Source organism: Clytia hemisphaerica, unplaced genomic scaffold (assembly GCF_902728285.1).
Source record: "Clytia hemisphaerica strain Z4C2 unplaced genomic scaffold, Clytia hemisphaerica genome assembly, whole genome shotgun sequence".
NCBI classification, from domain to species: Eukaryota; Metazoa; Cnidaria; class Hydrozoa; order Leptothecata; family Clytiidae; genus Clytia; species Clytia hemisphaerica.
Genome location: NW_027104215.1, coordinates 25961 through 43566, shown reverse-complemented (window position 1 = coordinate 43566; position 17606 = coordinate 25961). Strand labels below are relative to the sequence as shown.

At 34.6% G+C, this 17606-nt stretch overlaps 1 protein-coding gene across 1 annotated transcript in view; it reads right to left on the bottom strand.

Moving 5' to 3' along the window:
* LOC136815728 (uncharacterized) overlaps window positions 1-15343 on the bottom strand; it is a 53190-nt gene extending 37847 nt beyond the window's left edge. The window contains exons 1-10 of the mRNA XM_067072174.1: window positions 15325-15343; window positions 15070-15227; window positions 14407-14443; window positions 12347-12480; window positions 11610-11702; window positions 10537-10668; window positions 10052-10144; window positions 9813-9873; window positions 1818-2124; window positions 653-765 (exon numbers count right to left, since the gene is read on the bottom strand). Coding sequence (XP_066928275.1) covers window positions 653-765; window positions 1818-2124; window positions 9813-9873; window positions 10052-10144; window positions 10537-10668; window positions 11610-11702; window positions 12347-12480; window positions 14407-14443; window positions 15070-15227; window positions 15325-15343 — 1147 coding nt within the window. The remainder of the gene's footprint in view (window positions 1-652; window positions 766-1817; window positions 2125-9812; window positions 9874-10051; window positions 10145-10536; window positions 10669-11609; window positions 11703-12346; window positions 12481-14406; window positions 14444-15069; window positions 15228-15324) is intronic.
* Between the last annotated feature and the right edge of the window lie 2263 nt (window positions 15344-17606).

Genomic DNA, 17606 nt, shown 5'->3' with positions numbered 1-17606 from the left:
GAGAAAAGCCAATACCTAAGTAATTGATAATGTGCTTATAAAAAATATCGAATTTGGCCAGTTTTTCTATAAAAACACGCTAAGCAACCAAAATTCCATGTCTAAACACACATACTCTCTAAAAGTAAGCCCTTATGAGCAAAAAAAAACATATCTCATAAAAAATTTGAATAATTTAACTAAGAACATTGATGTATGCTTATTAATAGTTATTCTTATAGATAAACATGCGTTTTCTGAGCCTACAAACTTTTTTTGCAAAAATCTGCTTTAGCCATCTTTTACCTATGATGGTACCTTACTTTCATACAAAAAATCAGAAAAAATCAATGATCCAATTTTTCACAAAGTCCAAAAAACCCTTTTTTTAGCCGTTTTTTGGCCCAAATTTGCCCCCCAATTTTTTTTTTTTGAAAATCGGGCTCCGTCACATTTTGGCCACCACCATTTTGCACCTTTGTACCAAAAATCAAAAGATTCCTATGATTCAATCCTGAGAAAAGTTGGTAACAGACGAACGAACGAACGGACGAACAAACACAGGTTAATTCATAGGACCTCCACCGGGGTAGGTCCAAAAAGTGACGTATTGGGTTGAACTTTTTGAAAATTCTTGAAAGACTCTCCAGTGTTGCATATCATGAATAAATACCTTGAAGTATAGCGACAGGTTGAGCAACAGCGACAACATTATCTTCAGTAGCGATGGATGCATCACGCTGTACTTGCACTTCTTTGATCACTTCAACGGGTGGTCTCTCTTCTCTAAGAAAAATGAAAATATTGGTTGATAAGCTCATTGGGTTTTTTGTAAACCTGAAGTCAACACACCTAACCTTTAAAGTGTGGAGAAACTAGGCTCGAGTTTACCAGGAGACATAACGTCAAATTGTCGTTGTATTCGACGTCATTTCCTTATAAATTCGTTACCAGACCCCTCAAAAGCCGACCACGCCGTTAAGAGTTGATAGGTGCATTACGATTAGGCTGCTCTCTTCCCTAGTGGCGAAGGGTTATATTGCATTTGACATTATTAACGTACCACTTTTCTATATTTGTAAAAAATTCTCGCTTGCAAGGGCTTTACTGGGATGCCTTGGAGTTTTTATAAGATACTTCACTAATTGGTCATTTGAAGTGATAGAGATGACGCGTTCTTTAGAAAAAGTAATGAGATTCTTTTATTACATCTTAACGACCAACCAAATCAAATAAGAGCTTGTAAAAACTCCAGCTTGTCCCGCTTTACTAGCGTGAAATCATCACCCTGATTTTAGATTCAAGCCATGGCATTTCTAAATCAACTGTATTTAGAACGCCATGGCGCAAACTCGCCAGAGAAACCGGTGTATTCGGAACTGACCATATAGTAGTGGCAATAAAAATGTATAACTTTTTATAAAAAGATTTTTCTTGGCTCGGATTAAGAAACTGCCTCCATCTAAAGCTAAATGTTTACGTCCATACAGTATTAGACGAACGTTGTTTAAACAATGTTATTTGTCTCCTGGGCAAATTAAATAATAGTAGGGGGGTCATTCCTTAAACTTTTACTTAATTATTTAATTGTCCTCTTTTTGGTGACATTTTCGTCACTGTGCACCAATAGATTACACAGTGTTTAGGGTAAGCTTGCCTTTTTTTGATCATCACATTTTAAAGTAAGGGGCCATTCCTTAGGATCCGATGCGATGATCAAAAAAAGGCAAGCTTACCCAAAACACCGTTTAATCTATTGGTGCGCAGTGACGAAAATGTCACCAAAAAGAGGATAATAAAATAATTAAGTAAAAGTTTAATCCGACACAGCGACTTACAATTCTTTGATTTTCAATTTCAGCTCTTCAATATTTGTGTTGAGCTCTTCAATGGATTTGGTACTACTCTCAAAAAGCTCATCCTTTTCTTTCACAACGCTCGATTTCTCATTTTCTAATTCTTCATGTTCTACTGTCAACTTATGGTGATTCTCTTTCAAGGTGTTTAATTCTTCAATCAGATGTTTGTTATCGCCAGAACTGTGAGTAAGTTTGCTATTCAATTCATTGAGATGGTTACGTAGCTCAGTATTCTCCGCTTCAACTTGCTCCCGATCGGTCCGCTCGTCAATCAAACGCTGACGTACTGAAAAAAGGTATACGATAAACTATATTCTCCGAGAAGATTCTGATTACTCCGCACATCGCACGTATTCATTCTAAAGGCCATAGCTTCGTAAGAGAATCTTCCAAGGTTAGAAAAACACTTTAATTTTTTTCATCTTAGGTTTGGGATGAATTTTAAGGGTTCTGTCCAAGTCCAAAAATTGATTTTGATATTTGAACACAATAGTTATGGTTCATGTTCAATAACACTTTTAACAAATTGCTTTTTAATCAAATCCCTTAAGAGTAATTACGAATTTAATTGCAAAAATGACGTTATGAACTTTAAAAAGACGTTAATAATATGTTGCATCACCCTTTTTTACAAAAAGTGCTTAGTTTTTATGAGTAATTAATATTTTTGATTCGGAGTTTTTTCATACTGTCCGCAAAGAATTATTCTATTTTAAATTTTTCGGAGAAATTTCTAAATTGATTCATCATAAATTATGACTGTTTTTCTATGAAAAATTGGGATGAAAACTTGGTCAAAAAGCACTTTTTTCAAGATTTTGAGACAAAGAAAATTTTCGAAAAATCTCTTTTTGTTTCAGTAAAAGATACACCATCTAACCGCAAAAGTTTTTCAAAATGTTTTTTCTTCGCTGAAAATAAGCTCTTCAAAGTTGAAATACTCTTCTTCGCATATAACGCCTTTACTACTGTATTACACGCATTATAAACGACTCCAGTCGAAAGACACCCATAGAAAGATTATTTTCCCCACGAATTTTGCTCGATTTTAGAAGAATTTTCGGAAATCGTGAACCGTTTAGGGTCAATTTCCGTTATTTTGGGACCCTATTAGAGAGTAGAATTTATTCGCAATCGTCTACTTTTTCTTTAGTCGAAAATACAAAGCCAAATCTATTTTCCCACGACCTTCCACTGAAACTTAATCAAAAAGAAAGAAAAATACTTTGGATTGCTTGACATTAAGTTTCCATAGTGATTCGTACACCATTGTCAAAACATTATGAAATCACTAAGTACGCTGAACCCTAAAAAATTTGAATGCGCATCTACAAGTATTTAAAGTTGGAAATATCTGGCAATTTTCACTGCTCTGGCTACCTTTTATAAACATCAAACGTAATTGATTTCTTATCAAGACTTATCAAGACGCACAACTATTTTACCACTTTTGAATGACTGCCGAATCTTAAAGATATATGCTTTATATATGGAATAGGAGCGATACTAATCTTGATGAAAAAGAAATTGGCTTTTGACCGTTTGGTGATCTTATCTCGTATACATAAGCCTGAAAAAATGTGAATAACTGAGGAGTTTTTGACACACAAAGTTGGTCCCATAATGCTCAATTAAAGGTTTGCCAACAGCCCTGCTGGCACACAACGTTGTTTCAACGCCCATCTAACATTATATGTATGAATGTTAGCTAAACGTTATATGAACGTTGAGTGCCAGCTGGGAATGTCCCCATCAGATATCTGTCTTTCTGCGAAAAAAAGAAAATCGCGAAAACATCAGCTAAGAGACTGGTGACGAAATAACATCCAGTGACTAAGGGGCTGGAGCAACGGATAAGTTTAGTCAATTGAATAAATATCGTACATTCAGGGGGTGGTACATTATTCTATTGGCTTTAGTCTGGAAGTAGAAGAATGGTAGAATCGATTCAAAGTAAAGGAAATTTACAAATAAATAACCCAACATTTGATTCTTTTATTTTCAATTTGAAAGTTGTTGCTAAAAGGGTTTTTGTATCTTGCTCAAAGAATTCTCCATTTCCATTATTTGGTAAAACAGGCGTGTTCAAGGTTCAAGGTGGTCACAGGTTGTGATTTGTTATTAATTATAATGGGCCATTCCATTTTATATCCATACAGGGGGTTGGTGAACATTTCCAGAGGGTAAACCGAGAAAAATTTCCAAAGGGTGTTTATTTATTTTTCCAACGGGGTAAAAAGTTATTCTTAAATTTCCAGGAGTTAAAGACTGATTTTAGTTCGTCCTTTAAAAGGTATGAAAATTATTTTTCGAAAGGCATTTCTTTGGTTTAATTTTTTGGTTATTTTTAAGTTAAAAGGGTAAATTTTGCTATTTTCCAGGAAGGTATCCACGCAATTTCAATATTTTTTTTTGACTTGAAAAGGTTCTTCCACCCCCCTGTATGGTTTTTTTTAATGGAACAGCCCAATTTGATGTTCTGATGTTAGAAAAGAGTTTTTAAATCAGTTGAAATTTTAGTGCACCGAACACAACTCAGAAGATTGTGAAGTTATTATTGATCCGGGTAGTTGGATAAAAGTTTGTCTGAATCGCAGACCTCTATAGATAATACTCCCTATATAGACAAAGATAAAGGTTGAAAGCTACGATCAGAGAATTTTATAAAATTGTAATTATCGAATAGACCACAAACCTTATACCCTTCTGGACAATTTTGGAGGGATCTCTGGATTATTGGCGTATCATTGTTAACTTCGTGGTCGTGAAGGTAGATATTTGAGGCGATTTAAAACCAGGGAAAGGTTACCCTGGGTACCAGATAAACCAAGTTGTCATCAGAGAAAATATTGTCGATATTTATTCGAGCTGCGATACTCACAGTGGGGAAAGGTAACGTTGCAAGTAATGGGTACAGAATTGAATGTGACTTCTTGTGATGATATGTTACGTATCATTCATCCTTGGAGTAATGACACAACATATTTTCATTTGATACTACCAATAATGTGTCAGCTTTTCAAAAGCAACAATGCTTCTACGATAACATTGGAGGAGCAAGTATTTTACGATCAATGCTGTAAAACTTTTGTCAGCAATGACAAAACTTCTAGTTTTGAATATGAACAACCATTTGATGTTTGCAATTATTTGAATCTCGTTGTCGAAGATGGGAGATTATATTACACCCTTTGCGGAGGAGATCAAATCTTTCAGCTTAGTATCATCGGCTCAAAATGGCGTTTACTCACTATCATCGTTCTTGCATTACTGGGACCTATTGGTTTATTTACCAACAGTCTTATACTTTATACGTACTACAAAATACAACGATTGAGGAATGCAACTGGCCACTTTATATCCCATTTGATCATCTCGAGTCTTTTGACCATTACAAAGATGATCCTAACTGTAATCATTTATGCTTCAAGTGTCGGAATGAATAACGCAAGTCCACAAGTTCATCTTATTGTCATGCCGTCAATTAATTTATCTATTGGGTCAGCCTTTTTACTTCACACAACGGCTGTGTCTATCGAGCGAGCAATCGCTGTTTCAACACCTTTGAAACACTTAAAGTACGTGAACAGAAGAAGGGCAAAGCGTTGTATCTTGTCAATCTGGATTTATTGTTTAGCCCTCCTTGTTATGGGCTTATTACGAATCCCAATCGTAAGCCAAATATATTTTTTTGTGTATTTCTTATTCATAGCTACGTTGAGTGTACTTATACCTTTTCTATTATTTGTAATCTCCTACAGTTTTATTATGGTCTCAGCTTGTCGAAATATTCGAAATGATAAGAAGAAGTACAGAAATGCTCAACCTACACAAAATGCTGGCAGATTATCACGTGTCAAAGAATTGAAAGTAGCCCTTAACGTTGCCATTATGACCATACCACTTATTTGTGGATGGAGCTATTTCATGGGCAATAATATTTACGCAGAACTAAATTTTGATCATATACTTGGATTTCAAAATTGGCTGGTACCATTTGTACCTTTCATCATTTCATGCGTGAACCCGCTGATTTATATCGCGTTTACACGATCATTGAGAACGCATTCAAAGAAAATAATGTGTGTTTGGTATACTAGTCTCAAGAACTGCTTCTGCAATCGCGTTGATTAGAACGTTTCCTTGATAAGCGTACTTTTTTTATAATCTTATAAGAATGGTGTAAATCCATTTCATCATGGATATTCTTAACACCTTTTTGGAAAATCATCTTAAAATATTCTTAAAGCATTCTTAATTCAGACAAGATTTAACATTTAGTACATACGTCCCAAGCATAAAACGGCACTTTTGTGAAAGGAGTGAGCCTTACTTGGGGGTAATTGACAATTTATAATTAAAAATGCTCTAAAAATGGCATTCTTAGCTTGAGTGGCAAAATTCCATGATGGTCATATTCTTAGCATATTCTTAATTTTTTGGCCATTGTCATGTACATTGTTATAAAGTGTATTCTTATTTAAAAAAACGTCAAGTTGACATCATATTTTCTACCAAAAGTCTTTAGAGGGGTCCAAATCCTGGATTTTTCGGGCGTTGCCGTTAAAGAAATGACTTACGCATATGAAGAATTCGCTACGTGAAATGAAATCTCTCCGGTTTAAAATATTGGGAATATCATGTTCAACATGGCGAAACAAGCAGGGGCTCCTTAAAAGGACAAGACCTCTTATGAGGACGTTTTTGACCACTCTTTTAGGCCCTTTTAAAGACCGATTTATACTAAATTACAAATTAAAAATATATACATTATTCAGGGTCTTAAACGGGGCGATAACGTGGATTTATTTTAACAGTAATTGCTCATGTAAAATATGGCATGTCTAAAAAGGACATTAGTTTGGCGCAGAGAATATGGGGAGGGGGCTAAGCATAGTCATTTATCATTTATACGTGTATTAAGATGTAGATTTCAGAACTGGCTGTTAAAAACAATAGTTTTTTGTTGTGAAAAAATTGTTATGGCGTCATAATTGATGACGTCATGAGAACATTTTTAAGAACATGGCCAACCTGAGAATTGTAAAATTAGCAAAATGTGCTCAAAAATGTCACGATTGCAGTAAATCTTTTACTTCCCAACGAGTTAGTAGAAAATATTTGATCAACTTATTTTTTTGAACAGTTTAAGAGCCTTAATGGCATTCTCGAAAAATTCACTTGAATATACAAGTTTAACATGGGTTATAACAATTGACATTTGATTCTTTCAAGAACATCATTAAGAACATTTTAGGCTAAAAAAATTATCAAAAAAAATAAGCACATCCAGACCAGATTAAGACGTTTTAATAAAACTGTGTGTACATATTCAGGCTTTGAACTACCAGCTGTTTTGACTCTATATAATTTGCACAAAAAATTAAGATTAAAGAAATTAGTTGAAAACGGACTGATTTGAGAAAATAAATTTCGCGTAAATTAAATTATTTTTGAAAATATTGTCTCGCGAAAATTAAATTATTTTTTGAAAATATTGTCTTGCAAAAATATCTACTCGCTAAAATTTATCCACTCATGCAATTAAGATATCACGTCCATCAGTAAAATCCAAAATGTGGGTCTGGGGCCGCCTAAAACTTTTTGAAAAATTCTGAAAAATTTAGGATATTCTCTTTGTATCTTTGGGTTTCAAAATTGTCAAAGTAATTATAGTAATGAACTAGTTTTTGCTACTTTTTGTCTCTTTTCCTTCAAGAGCAAAGTACAAAAAAGGGCGGACTGCCTACTTTTTGGAGCAGAACAGACTTTTTACCCAAGATTATTTTCATGGAATCTACACGTTTTTTATAACAATATCCAAAATTTTTGACGCCTTCGGATGTTCTTTAACTTTTTATGTTTTAAGCCAAAAAATGTTCTTAAAATGTTCTTGTTTTCACTATTTTGCAACTATTTTTGACCATTTTTCTCTGAAGAATAAGCTGATTTTAGGGTCCGCAAAGCCTTAAAATGTTCTTAATTTGTTCTTAATATAGTTTGTTCTTATATAAAAAAACGTGTATGTAATCAGTAACTTTGTGAATTTTTCATTTTGATCATTTTAACAGTTGGATTTAATAACAGTTCAATTTATATTTTTTCATTTTCATCAAAATATATTGGCATAACCGTTTACTATTACAGTAATAGTCTTACTTAAATTATATTATTACATATAATTCATTGAAATAAAGACACATAAAATTAAATTTTTCATTAATTGGTATACACATGCAGTGAGGATTTGAAATTTAGGGTCATGCTGATTGGCCTCACAAATGCTGGAAAGCTATCAAATTTTGACAAAAACTTTCTATTCTGAAAGAAAAAAGTCATATAAACGTTTCTGGGTAGGCCAAAGCGTCAATTTAGAATTTTCAGAATTGTCCTATTGAAATATACCTTGGAAACCAATTTTGCTGAAATTCTACAAAATCAATTTCTGCTAAATAAAAAAAAAACAACCTCTTGCAAAAATACTATGCGACAAAATTCTCAAAGGCGGTTTAATACTATCCTCTTCTCGCACAAACATCTCAATTCAAACGGGCAAAACCAGATGGAGGTTCTGGCATTTGTTTGCTACACAAATCTTTAAAAAAGCTTTTCTTTGAACTTAACCTTCAGAGAGTCCTAAATACCGACATACCGGACAAAAACGAATCGAAATTTTTCGATTAAATTGTAGAAAAAAATATTTAGAATGATGTTCCATGGAGATAAAAGAAACGGTGTATTTTTTCTCAATACTTTAAGTTTCTTGCTTACGCATTCATCAAACAAAATTCTACGTTTAGAATAATGTTCAATGAATGTGTTAAATTTTACAGCAAATGCAGAGAAATAACGTGTTTATTTCCACATACCCGATTGCCGAATTAATCTATTTTAAATTTTCAAATCTCCCATGTTGTTGTTTTTTTTCATAATTAATAATTCGTGGCAGCACAGAAAAAATTTGATGTCAAATGACTGCCACGATCCTGAAAGATCTATAAAAATCTATAAAAGCGTGAGCAATAGCTGTCGAATCTATTCAATGCTTGCCACATCTGCCACTCTTGCCACGAGAAATTTAGCCGTACGCAATTGCTGTGAAATCTATCCAACGCTTGCTAGAGCTGCCACGCTTGCCACGAGAAAATCAGTTGTACGCAATCGCTGTGAAATCAATTAATCGCTCGCCACAGTTGCCACGCCTGCCACGAGAAATTCAGCTATAGGCTCATGGCATGTACTTTGGAAAGTATTCCAATATACTATTATAACATTATATGATTATAGTGATGTTATTCTTTACGTAGTGGGTGAAATGTAATGAACTGAAAATCTTTAATACATATCGACACTTTTTTCAAACGCAGTCCTTTTCAGAATGACGTGAAAAAGAACGGCAGTTTCAGACACACCATATATTGCGACTTAGCCATAAATTGTAAAGATGTAAGATTGTTTCATAGAGGCCAATAGACCTGAGAAATACACTTCTATAAATAAGTAAAAAAGTCTTCACTTTCTTCTTCATCAAATTTTTTCATAGCGATTCTTAAATTTTCAGACTCGAGGATAGTTGGCCTAACAGAAAACGTATAACATGCCAAAGTAATTTATAATTTGTACGTGGCAAATTTAAAAATTTGCACTATGGTCAGAGCCCTTAAACGAGGTTTTGAGCGCTTTCGTTTTCAAGCAAATTTAAGTATACCGGTTGCACATTTCCGAATGGAAACGAAACAAAAGCCAAAAGTTAAAGGCCTTAAATCTTTCCAGATAGTTCATAGATTGCTTTAACATCGCAGAGCATTCTTTCCATAGCATAGCTAGAAAGATTGATCTAAATAGTTCTGAGTTTCGGTGAAATCTTATTTTCCTGCTATAGTTTGAAGATGTTATTTCTATATGGACGTTAAATGATTTCCTTTAACATTATATGCTCTATATAAAATAACGAGAGTCAGGGAAAAGTCTTACATGCGACATATTCTTTGTGTTTTTGATCAAGCATCTGCGTCAAGTCAGACAAAATTTGATTCTAAAACAGAAGAAGAAATAGATGGTCAGGATCCAGGTCCTCAGACCCGAGGATAATTTTCTTAGAAGTCCAGGAGACAAAAGACAAAAATAGATCTGAAGAAGAGCTATACAAACCAAAACCTCTTCGAAAATTCGATCGAAGGGTTACATCGCCACAGTAAGATTAAAATATTAACCTTTTCCTTTTCATTTTTGGCGTTTTGATCTTTAGTCTTGAGCAAATAATTCCGCTTTTCAATCAACAGCGCACGATTCTTGTCACGTAAACTCTAACCAGAGAAAGAGAGAGAAATTTTCAGTGGAGCAAGATTAGTGAAACAGAGAAAGAGAAAAATACAAATTTTTGTTTATTCAGCACAAAATCGAACGCATCATAACAATATGAGAAACCAGTCTGATATAAAATATGTGTCTGATATGAGATGGGAACGTTTATGTAAAAATAAAACTTCTGAAGACGTATAGGAGTCAAAACAGCTTTTATAGAGTGTATTTGCAGCGATGTGATTAGTGAAGCTATGGCATAGGGAATGGCTTTAGGACCCGTGAAAAACAATACTCTAAAAATTCCATACACAAAATTTCGATACCAATCCATATCTTTGGGGAACCACTTCCCGATTAGTTGAAAAGACCATGAGAAAGAAGATTTTTAAGGTACCTTGATAGCTTGTTCGTAGAAGTTTTGTTTTTGTTTATAATCAGCTTGGTGCGATTCCAACACGTGTCGGAAAGTGGCAACCTTGGTGCTGTACTCTCCACGAAGTTTGATGACGTAATTGTTAAATTGGACCTGTGGTGGACAAGATGGTAAATTGAATACTCATAGTTTGAAACGTCTCCCTGTTTTAAGAAAGGGAACTTTTTGGAAGGATTGTCATGGAATCGTTTTATTCTGGGCAAGATTGTGTACTTTCCTTATTATTTACTTTCAAAGAAGGTTCTACCGAGTTTACATTGTATTTTTACATTAATCCGGCAATTCTAGTAATCAAGGATGTCGGGGATGTGTTTGTGCCAAGCAAGGGGGAGACTCGCTTATACATTATATATTGTTCAAGCCCAAGAAACATGACCACTTTTTTGTGTTGGGATCTAAATTGAAAATCAACCGACCGATGCCAATTGGTTTCATACCGACGTTTTTGGTAAGGTTTCCCTTCCCTGGCTATTTCCCGGGATTTTTCCGTTGTATTTTCCTGGGTAAGGCTAGAAGGGGTTTTTTTTCTAGAGATACGGGAAATTACTTGTGTTAAGCAAGAATACCTGTTTAACTTTCCGAAAACTCATTTTTTAACTACCCGGAATTTTGGTCTTTCCCCGCTAATACAGGGTGGTAGTGGTGTTGTTGTTGCGAGTTATATAACTTATAATTTCAAACTACCTGGAATCTTGGTCTTTTCCCACTAAAGGGTTGTAGTGGAAACTTACCCAAAACGTTTATGTATTTGCACTTTTGATGACGGTAGAGTGACTGAAGCATTTTTGAATAACCCGCAGTTCTGACCCGCAATATCGAGGACAGTAAAAGTGCTGATTTACAGTCGTCCTCAGTTGTTCAGGACCTTACCGTCTCCATCTCCGTTGCAGGAAAACACATATACATAAACTCGGAATCTTAATCGTGATTAAAATACTCAACCCTGTACATAGGAATTCGAATGAAGATCATTGATGACAGAGGACAATGAATGAGAAGGAGGAGAAATTTCAAAAACATATAATATATAAAACCTGTGATTCTTCTTCGATAAGTTGATATTGTTGTTGTATTTTCTCCACAACCTCGAAATGGTTAGCTTTCATCTTTTTCATATCTTCAATAACCTACACAATATAAACCAACAAATCAACAAGATAGCTTTTTCAGAAAAGAGAATCTCATTTTCATGTTCGATGGATTTTCGAAAAAAAATTATATTGGCTTCTTTGTCTAAAAATCTAAAACAGAGTGATTTTTCAGTCAGTTTTAACTAAAATCTTTCACTTACAAATACAGTAATTTTTCGTCTAAAGTTCTGAAGAACCTTGAACAATGGTCTTTTCTTCAAAATAGAATACTTTAATGGGATAGACTTTCGCGGTGACTTAATTTTGCGGGTGGCACTATTGGGTGGCAATACTTTCATCATTTTGCGACTTTTACTGTCAAATCATGCATGTTGGTTGTTGAAATACACATTATTTGCGCCTCTTTGATGCCAGTAAACATTAAAAAAGTATTTATTTGACATATTTCGAGTTTTATTAGAAATATTTCGTTGATGAGGCCCTTCCAAATTTCCAGTGGGACTTAATTTCGCGGATTTTCGCGGATGACACCCAAATCCGCCAAATTCAACCCCCGCGGAAGTTTATCCCATTAAAAAGTAATTAATTTTCTTACGATTATCAGGGGGGCCTAAACGGCAGTCTTACTACCAAAACAAGAATGGGCTTAGAGGGTGATGATATATTGTTACAAAACGAACCTTTTGAATACATTCTTTGGCATAATCCATGGGGATGTAGGCTAAGTGTTCGCCGGAAGCTTGTGGTGGTGCCAAGATGGCTTCTTCAATCAATTGAAGTTCCTGTGTTCCTCCTTCTTCACCCTCTTCCACGGCTAAAAGAATAAAAATTTAATCATTATCGATCTTTTCCCCCCACGTTAAGCTTAATTCTATTTTTCAAAATACAGTTAATGCTCTCTAATTCGATTTACAAGGGGAATGGGTTTTCATCGAATAAGGGAGCATATCAAATAGTAGAACGTCGAATTAGAGAGCGTCAACTGTATAAGACTGGTTTTCTGTGTTCCACTTCCTATTTACCCTCTTCCACTGCTAAAAATGTGAAATTAAATTATGATTGATCTTTTCCCCACGTTAAGCTAAATTTTATCATATCATAGTGATGTTAGTGTGGGTAAGCAGTCTAAAAACTACTCGTATTTATGGAAAGCAGCGCTGGAAGCAGTTAAAGATTAGCTGTATGATATGTTTTGATAAAGAGGATGCTAACCGTGTAAAAAATTCCCGTCCGAGAAAAAGGTTTGAAAATACGGGACAAGCTGGAGTTTTTACAAGCTCTTATTGGATTTGGTTGGTCGTTAAGATGTAATAAAAGAATCTTATTACTTTTTCTAAAGAACGCGTTATCTCTATCACTTTAAATGACCAATTAGTGAAGTATCTTGTAAAAACTCCAGCTCATCCCGAAAATACACTGGTTGTATTAATATTCAAATCTTTAATTCTAATTTAATTCAAATATAAAACATACTAATGAAGCAAATCGAGTTTCTATAAAAACACAAAGGTGGGGGTAACTTTCGGATGGGAATTTTATACACGTTGCGCATCCCCTATATGAAAACAGGGATGCCTATACCAAAAAGATCTTCTTTCACTAACAAGAAAAATGATAACGCATGCGAGATACAATTCTGGTACGAGATGGAGTTTTTACAAGCTCTTATTTGATTTGGTTGGTCGTTAACCAGTAATAAAACAATTTTGTTACTTTTTCTAAAGAACGCATCATTCTTATTATTTCAAATGACCAATATTATAAAAGTATCTTATAAAAAATTCATCTCATATGTGAATCTTTGCTAGTTTAATGCGTTAATGCAAATCGCTACCTTAATTCAAAAGGGGCCTAAGTCCTGGGAGCCTTAATTCAAAAGGGGCCTAAGTCCATTTGGGTCATTTTGAGAAAATTGCAATTAAAGTTTTTCCTTGATTCTGAAACCATTTTTGATGGTAAAGCTTTGAAGTAAATGTTTTCTGAAAGCCATAGCTATAAGTTGTTTTTCCAATGAAAAGGCATTCGTTTGAAAGGAATGTATTTTTGTATGTAACAGGTGCAACTTAGTAAATCTTGCAGAGTGGACTTAGGCCTTTTTTGAATTAAACATGAATTTTGAAAAACGTGTGAGGGTTAATTTCTGCCTTTTAGAGTTCAAAACCTGCACATATGACACTCCAAAATAAAACCACTTACACCTAGATTCAAGATAAAGAGAAAAGACAATCTCAGTAAAATAAAGAAAAACTCAATTAAACTTTTTAGGATGCATGGACCATTTGCAATTCAATTGGACTTAGGCCTCTTCAAAACTTAACAAACTTATTTTGGTGGACTTAGGCCTTTTTATTGTAAAAAGTTGATGGACTTAGGCCCTTAATTGTAAAAAGATGATGGACTTAGGCCTCTTTTGAATTAAACATCACTTTTATCAGAGCTTCAGTATGAAGTTTTGAACCTTTTTAACTTTAAAAACTACTTGTTATGTACATCAAAAGAGAGCAAAATGATATCCTTCATTTTCCAAAAGAACACCATTACGCTCGACCTTCTATGATTTTTTTCCAAGAAAATGGAAACAAATTGAGACACAAATTGACTGTTAGATTGACTAACCGAAACGAGCCAACACAAGGCATGTTTTTTTTTCAAATGATATAAAATCTAAAACCTCTTTCCCCCTCTTTTTCTAGCGAATTCAATCTCTTTTAATTATTTCTGTTAAAAAATAATAACTTACGCTTTTCAGCGTCACTTTTCTCTCCAAATGCTTCAGGCTGAAAAAGAAATTTAAATCTTAATTCACTTTCGAACGTGCTAACCTTTTAAATTACTCGTAGGCCCAATTGCAAACATCAACAGAAAATTTTTGATAATTGTTTACTTAAGACCCTAAAATGAAAATTTTCTAAAGCCTTCTTACCACGCCCCAAGAATCACAATTTTCAAAAATGAAAAAAATCACCCCTAGATACTCACCCAAAGGACAAGTGAGCAAAATTTCAGCCGAATCGGACCATTATTGAAGTCTCCAGCCTATGCTCCACAGTTTTGAGGTGACAGACAGACAGACATTCTCAGATTCTAGCTCAGCTGAAGTTGAGAACAAAGAGGTTTAATCCCGACTCTCAAAGAAGTGCTACTGAAAGACTAATATGGTGAGAACTCGAATATTGGAAACTTTACCGTCAAGGGCTCATATCTTTGAAGTCTCACAAATCCTGAAATACCCCATAAATTTCCAAACCAGCCCACAAATTCCAAAAAAATCTTTAAAAAATGCCGAAAAAAAATCCAAAAAATCTTTCGATGTTGTATGCAATTTTACTTTTTTTTGGAAGTGAAGTTTAGAATGAGAAAAAAAGGAGCAAAAAGTTTACTCATCAATAATGAGCTATTGCACCTCTTCAAACTTGAAATCTTCCTCTTCTTCTTTTTCCTTCATTTCTTGGCCTTGTTGTTCTGTGTCATCAATTTCTTCAATTTTTGGAATGAGTTTAGAAGAAGAAGTGTCACGTGTCATAGGATTATCGTACACGTGTTGCAACTCGAACGTCTCCACTGAAAAGAAGAATGGAAAAAATGTTGATTATTCATTCACTCGTTACCACTCGTTACCACTGCACAAATACTGTACTTTGAAAGGTTTTATTTTTACATAAGTGTTTCCGTTTCATATTAGACACATATTTCATATCAGTGTCTTGCTATTGTTATTTTATGCTGATATAAGCAAAAAATGTTTTTCTTTTCATCTTTCTGACCAATCTTGCTCCGCATCAGTGTCAATCTACATGAAAAAGCTTGTGAATTAAAATTGATGAGTAAGCAAACGAAATCACTCTTGTTTAAAAACAAAACCTTTAACAATCCAAATTTCGCTCAACAATCAAATGCGCCAAAATGACAAAAATTCGGACAGTGCTGTGCTGTGGCACAGTGATTTTAAAAAGGATAGAAAGCTGGAGCTTTATCTTTTAAAGAGATTATCAGATGATTTTTGATATAGAGATACCTTTAAATCTTTGGACCCAATTTTTTTCCAAAGCTGAGATATTTACACAGCCTTTACGTTGAATTTCTATTGTTTTCAATTAAAATTTGAAATTTCAACGTCGAAGGGTCAAAAACTTTGGAGGTGTTTCTTAGGACCGTAAAAGGTATCTCTAAGCCAAATATAAAAAATTGTCTGATAATCCCTTTAAAGACTGCTTTTCAGAGTCAAGAAATATACTATTTTGCTACTTTTCTTTTTTAGATAGTCTAGCACCTCTGGCGATATGACTTTAGTTCCTAGCGGAAGAAAATAGATTTTATAGAAAGTAATCAATGGCATCTACAATACAATAGCTAGACTGGAGTCGTTTATCATGCGTGTAATACTAATTACCAATACATAATAAAAACCAGCCGAGGGAAGGTCAGCCAATAGAGCTTAGCTGATAGCTTTAATAAGTGGGTTAAGAGGATGTACTGAACAAGTAAAAATGTTGAATAGTACAAAATGTGAAACATTTGATAACTTTGATAACTTTGATTTAAATTATTTAAAACAAGCCTGGAGCTCCTCCACCCCCCCCCACCATCCAAGTATGAGACCATCCAACAGCCAAAGTGTAGCTAGAAACAAATAAGAAAATTGCCAAAACGTCAGAACCAAAAAGATCCATCAAATATACATAGAAACGTACTTTTGTTTTACTTGATAAAACTCCAAAACACTTTAAACTAACAAGCTACAAACTTTAAGTCACAAAGCGAAACTCCAGAAAAACAATTTGCATCAAATCTTTGCAAAACGAGTTTTTTTATAAATTTCAACAGGACTGTATTTTGGTAGACTTTGGTCAATTACAGACCTGTCAGTTGTCTACAAGGCCATGAGGTATGTAAAACTGATGCTATTCAGTGAAAGCCAATTGGCAAGGTCAGAAAAACATACATACATCGTCGTAATAACTTGTAGTTTAGTACCGTCAAGTTACCAACATGACACAACCTTTTGAAGACTTGCTGGTCGCAATGATAATCGAAACAAACTAAAATTCAAACATGCAGGAAGCTCTTTTCCCTATTTTGCTTTACCTCCCTTTTGAATGGTTAAATTTGGGTGATCGCTTACCGCTTGGGAATAGGGGGGGGGGTTTCAGGGGTACCTGATTCCGCAATTCCGCCAATTTTTCTCCATTTCCGTCAACGGCTTAAATTGAACCAAATTCGTCACCGAAAATTCCTTTGAAATTCCTTTTTTTCAAAATTCCGCAAATTTGGAATAATTTCAACTTCGAAATCCGCCTTTTTTTTCTAATTCCGTTTTTCCCCTCAAATTGTCTAATTTTCCGTCTCCTCAGAGACCCAATTTCGTTTCCGTCTAACTTTGCCAACTCCTCCACTCCCCGAAAAAGGCCGATTCCGCTCCTCGCCCACGTGCCCCCCCCCCCCCCCATACACACGACCAACTCAATAATTCACAGGGAGCGGAGTAGCATTCCTTTCAACGGGATTCCTCTCTTCTGTGCCAAGACGTAGTGTTTTTAAACTTTAAAAAATGTTAATGAGACCAGATGTCTGTTTGTTATGACTGCAAGTTGTGCGAGAGTGTGCATGTTGTGTAACTTCGGTATAATTCATTAAATTTAGAAGCCATTTTTCATACTTCTGCAAGTCTGATAAGAGATGTATAATAAAACTTATCGCCATTCATTCATTCCATCATTCAGTCAAAACGTGCGAAAGGTTAGAAAAGGTTAAAAAACTATCTGCGTCCGGAACTGCGTGAAATAGTTTATCATTTCAAAAGAACTGTATTATTAAATATATAATTGATCAAATTCCAAAAGACCATTTCATAATTTGCAAGTCCAATAATAGGATGTGATCATCATTTGGTTCCCGTTATCTGACGGCCCGATTTCGGTCAGCAGGTAGAGTTGGAGAGTC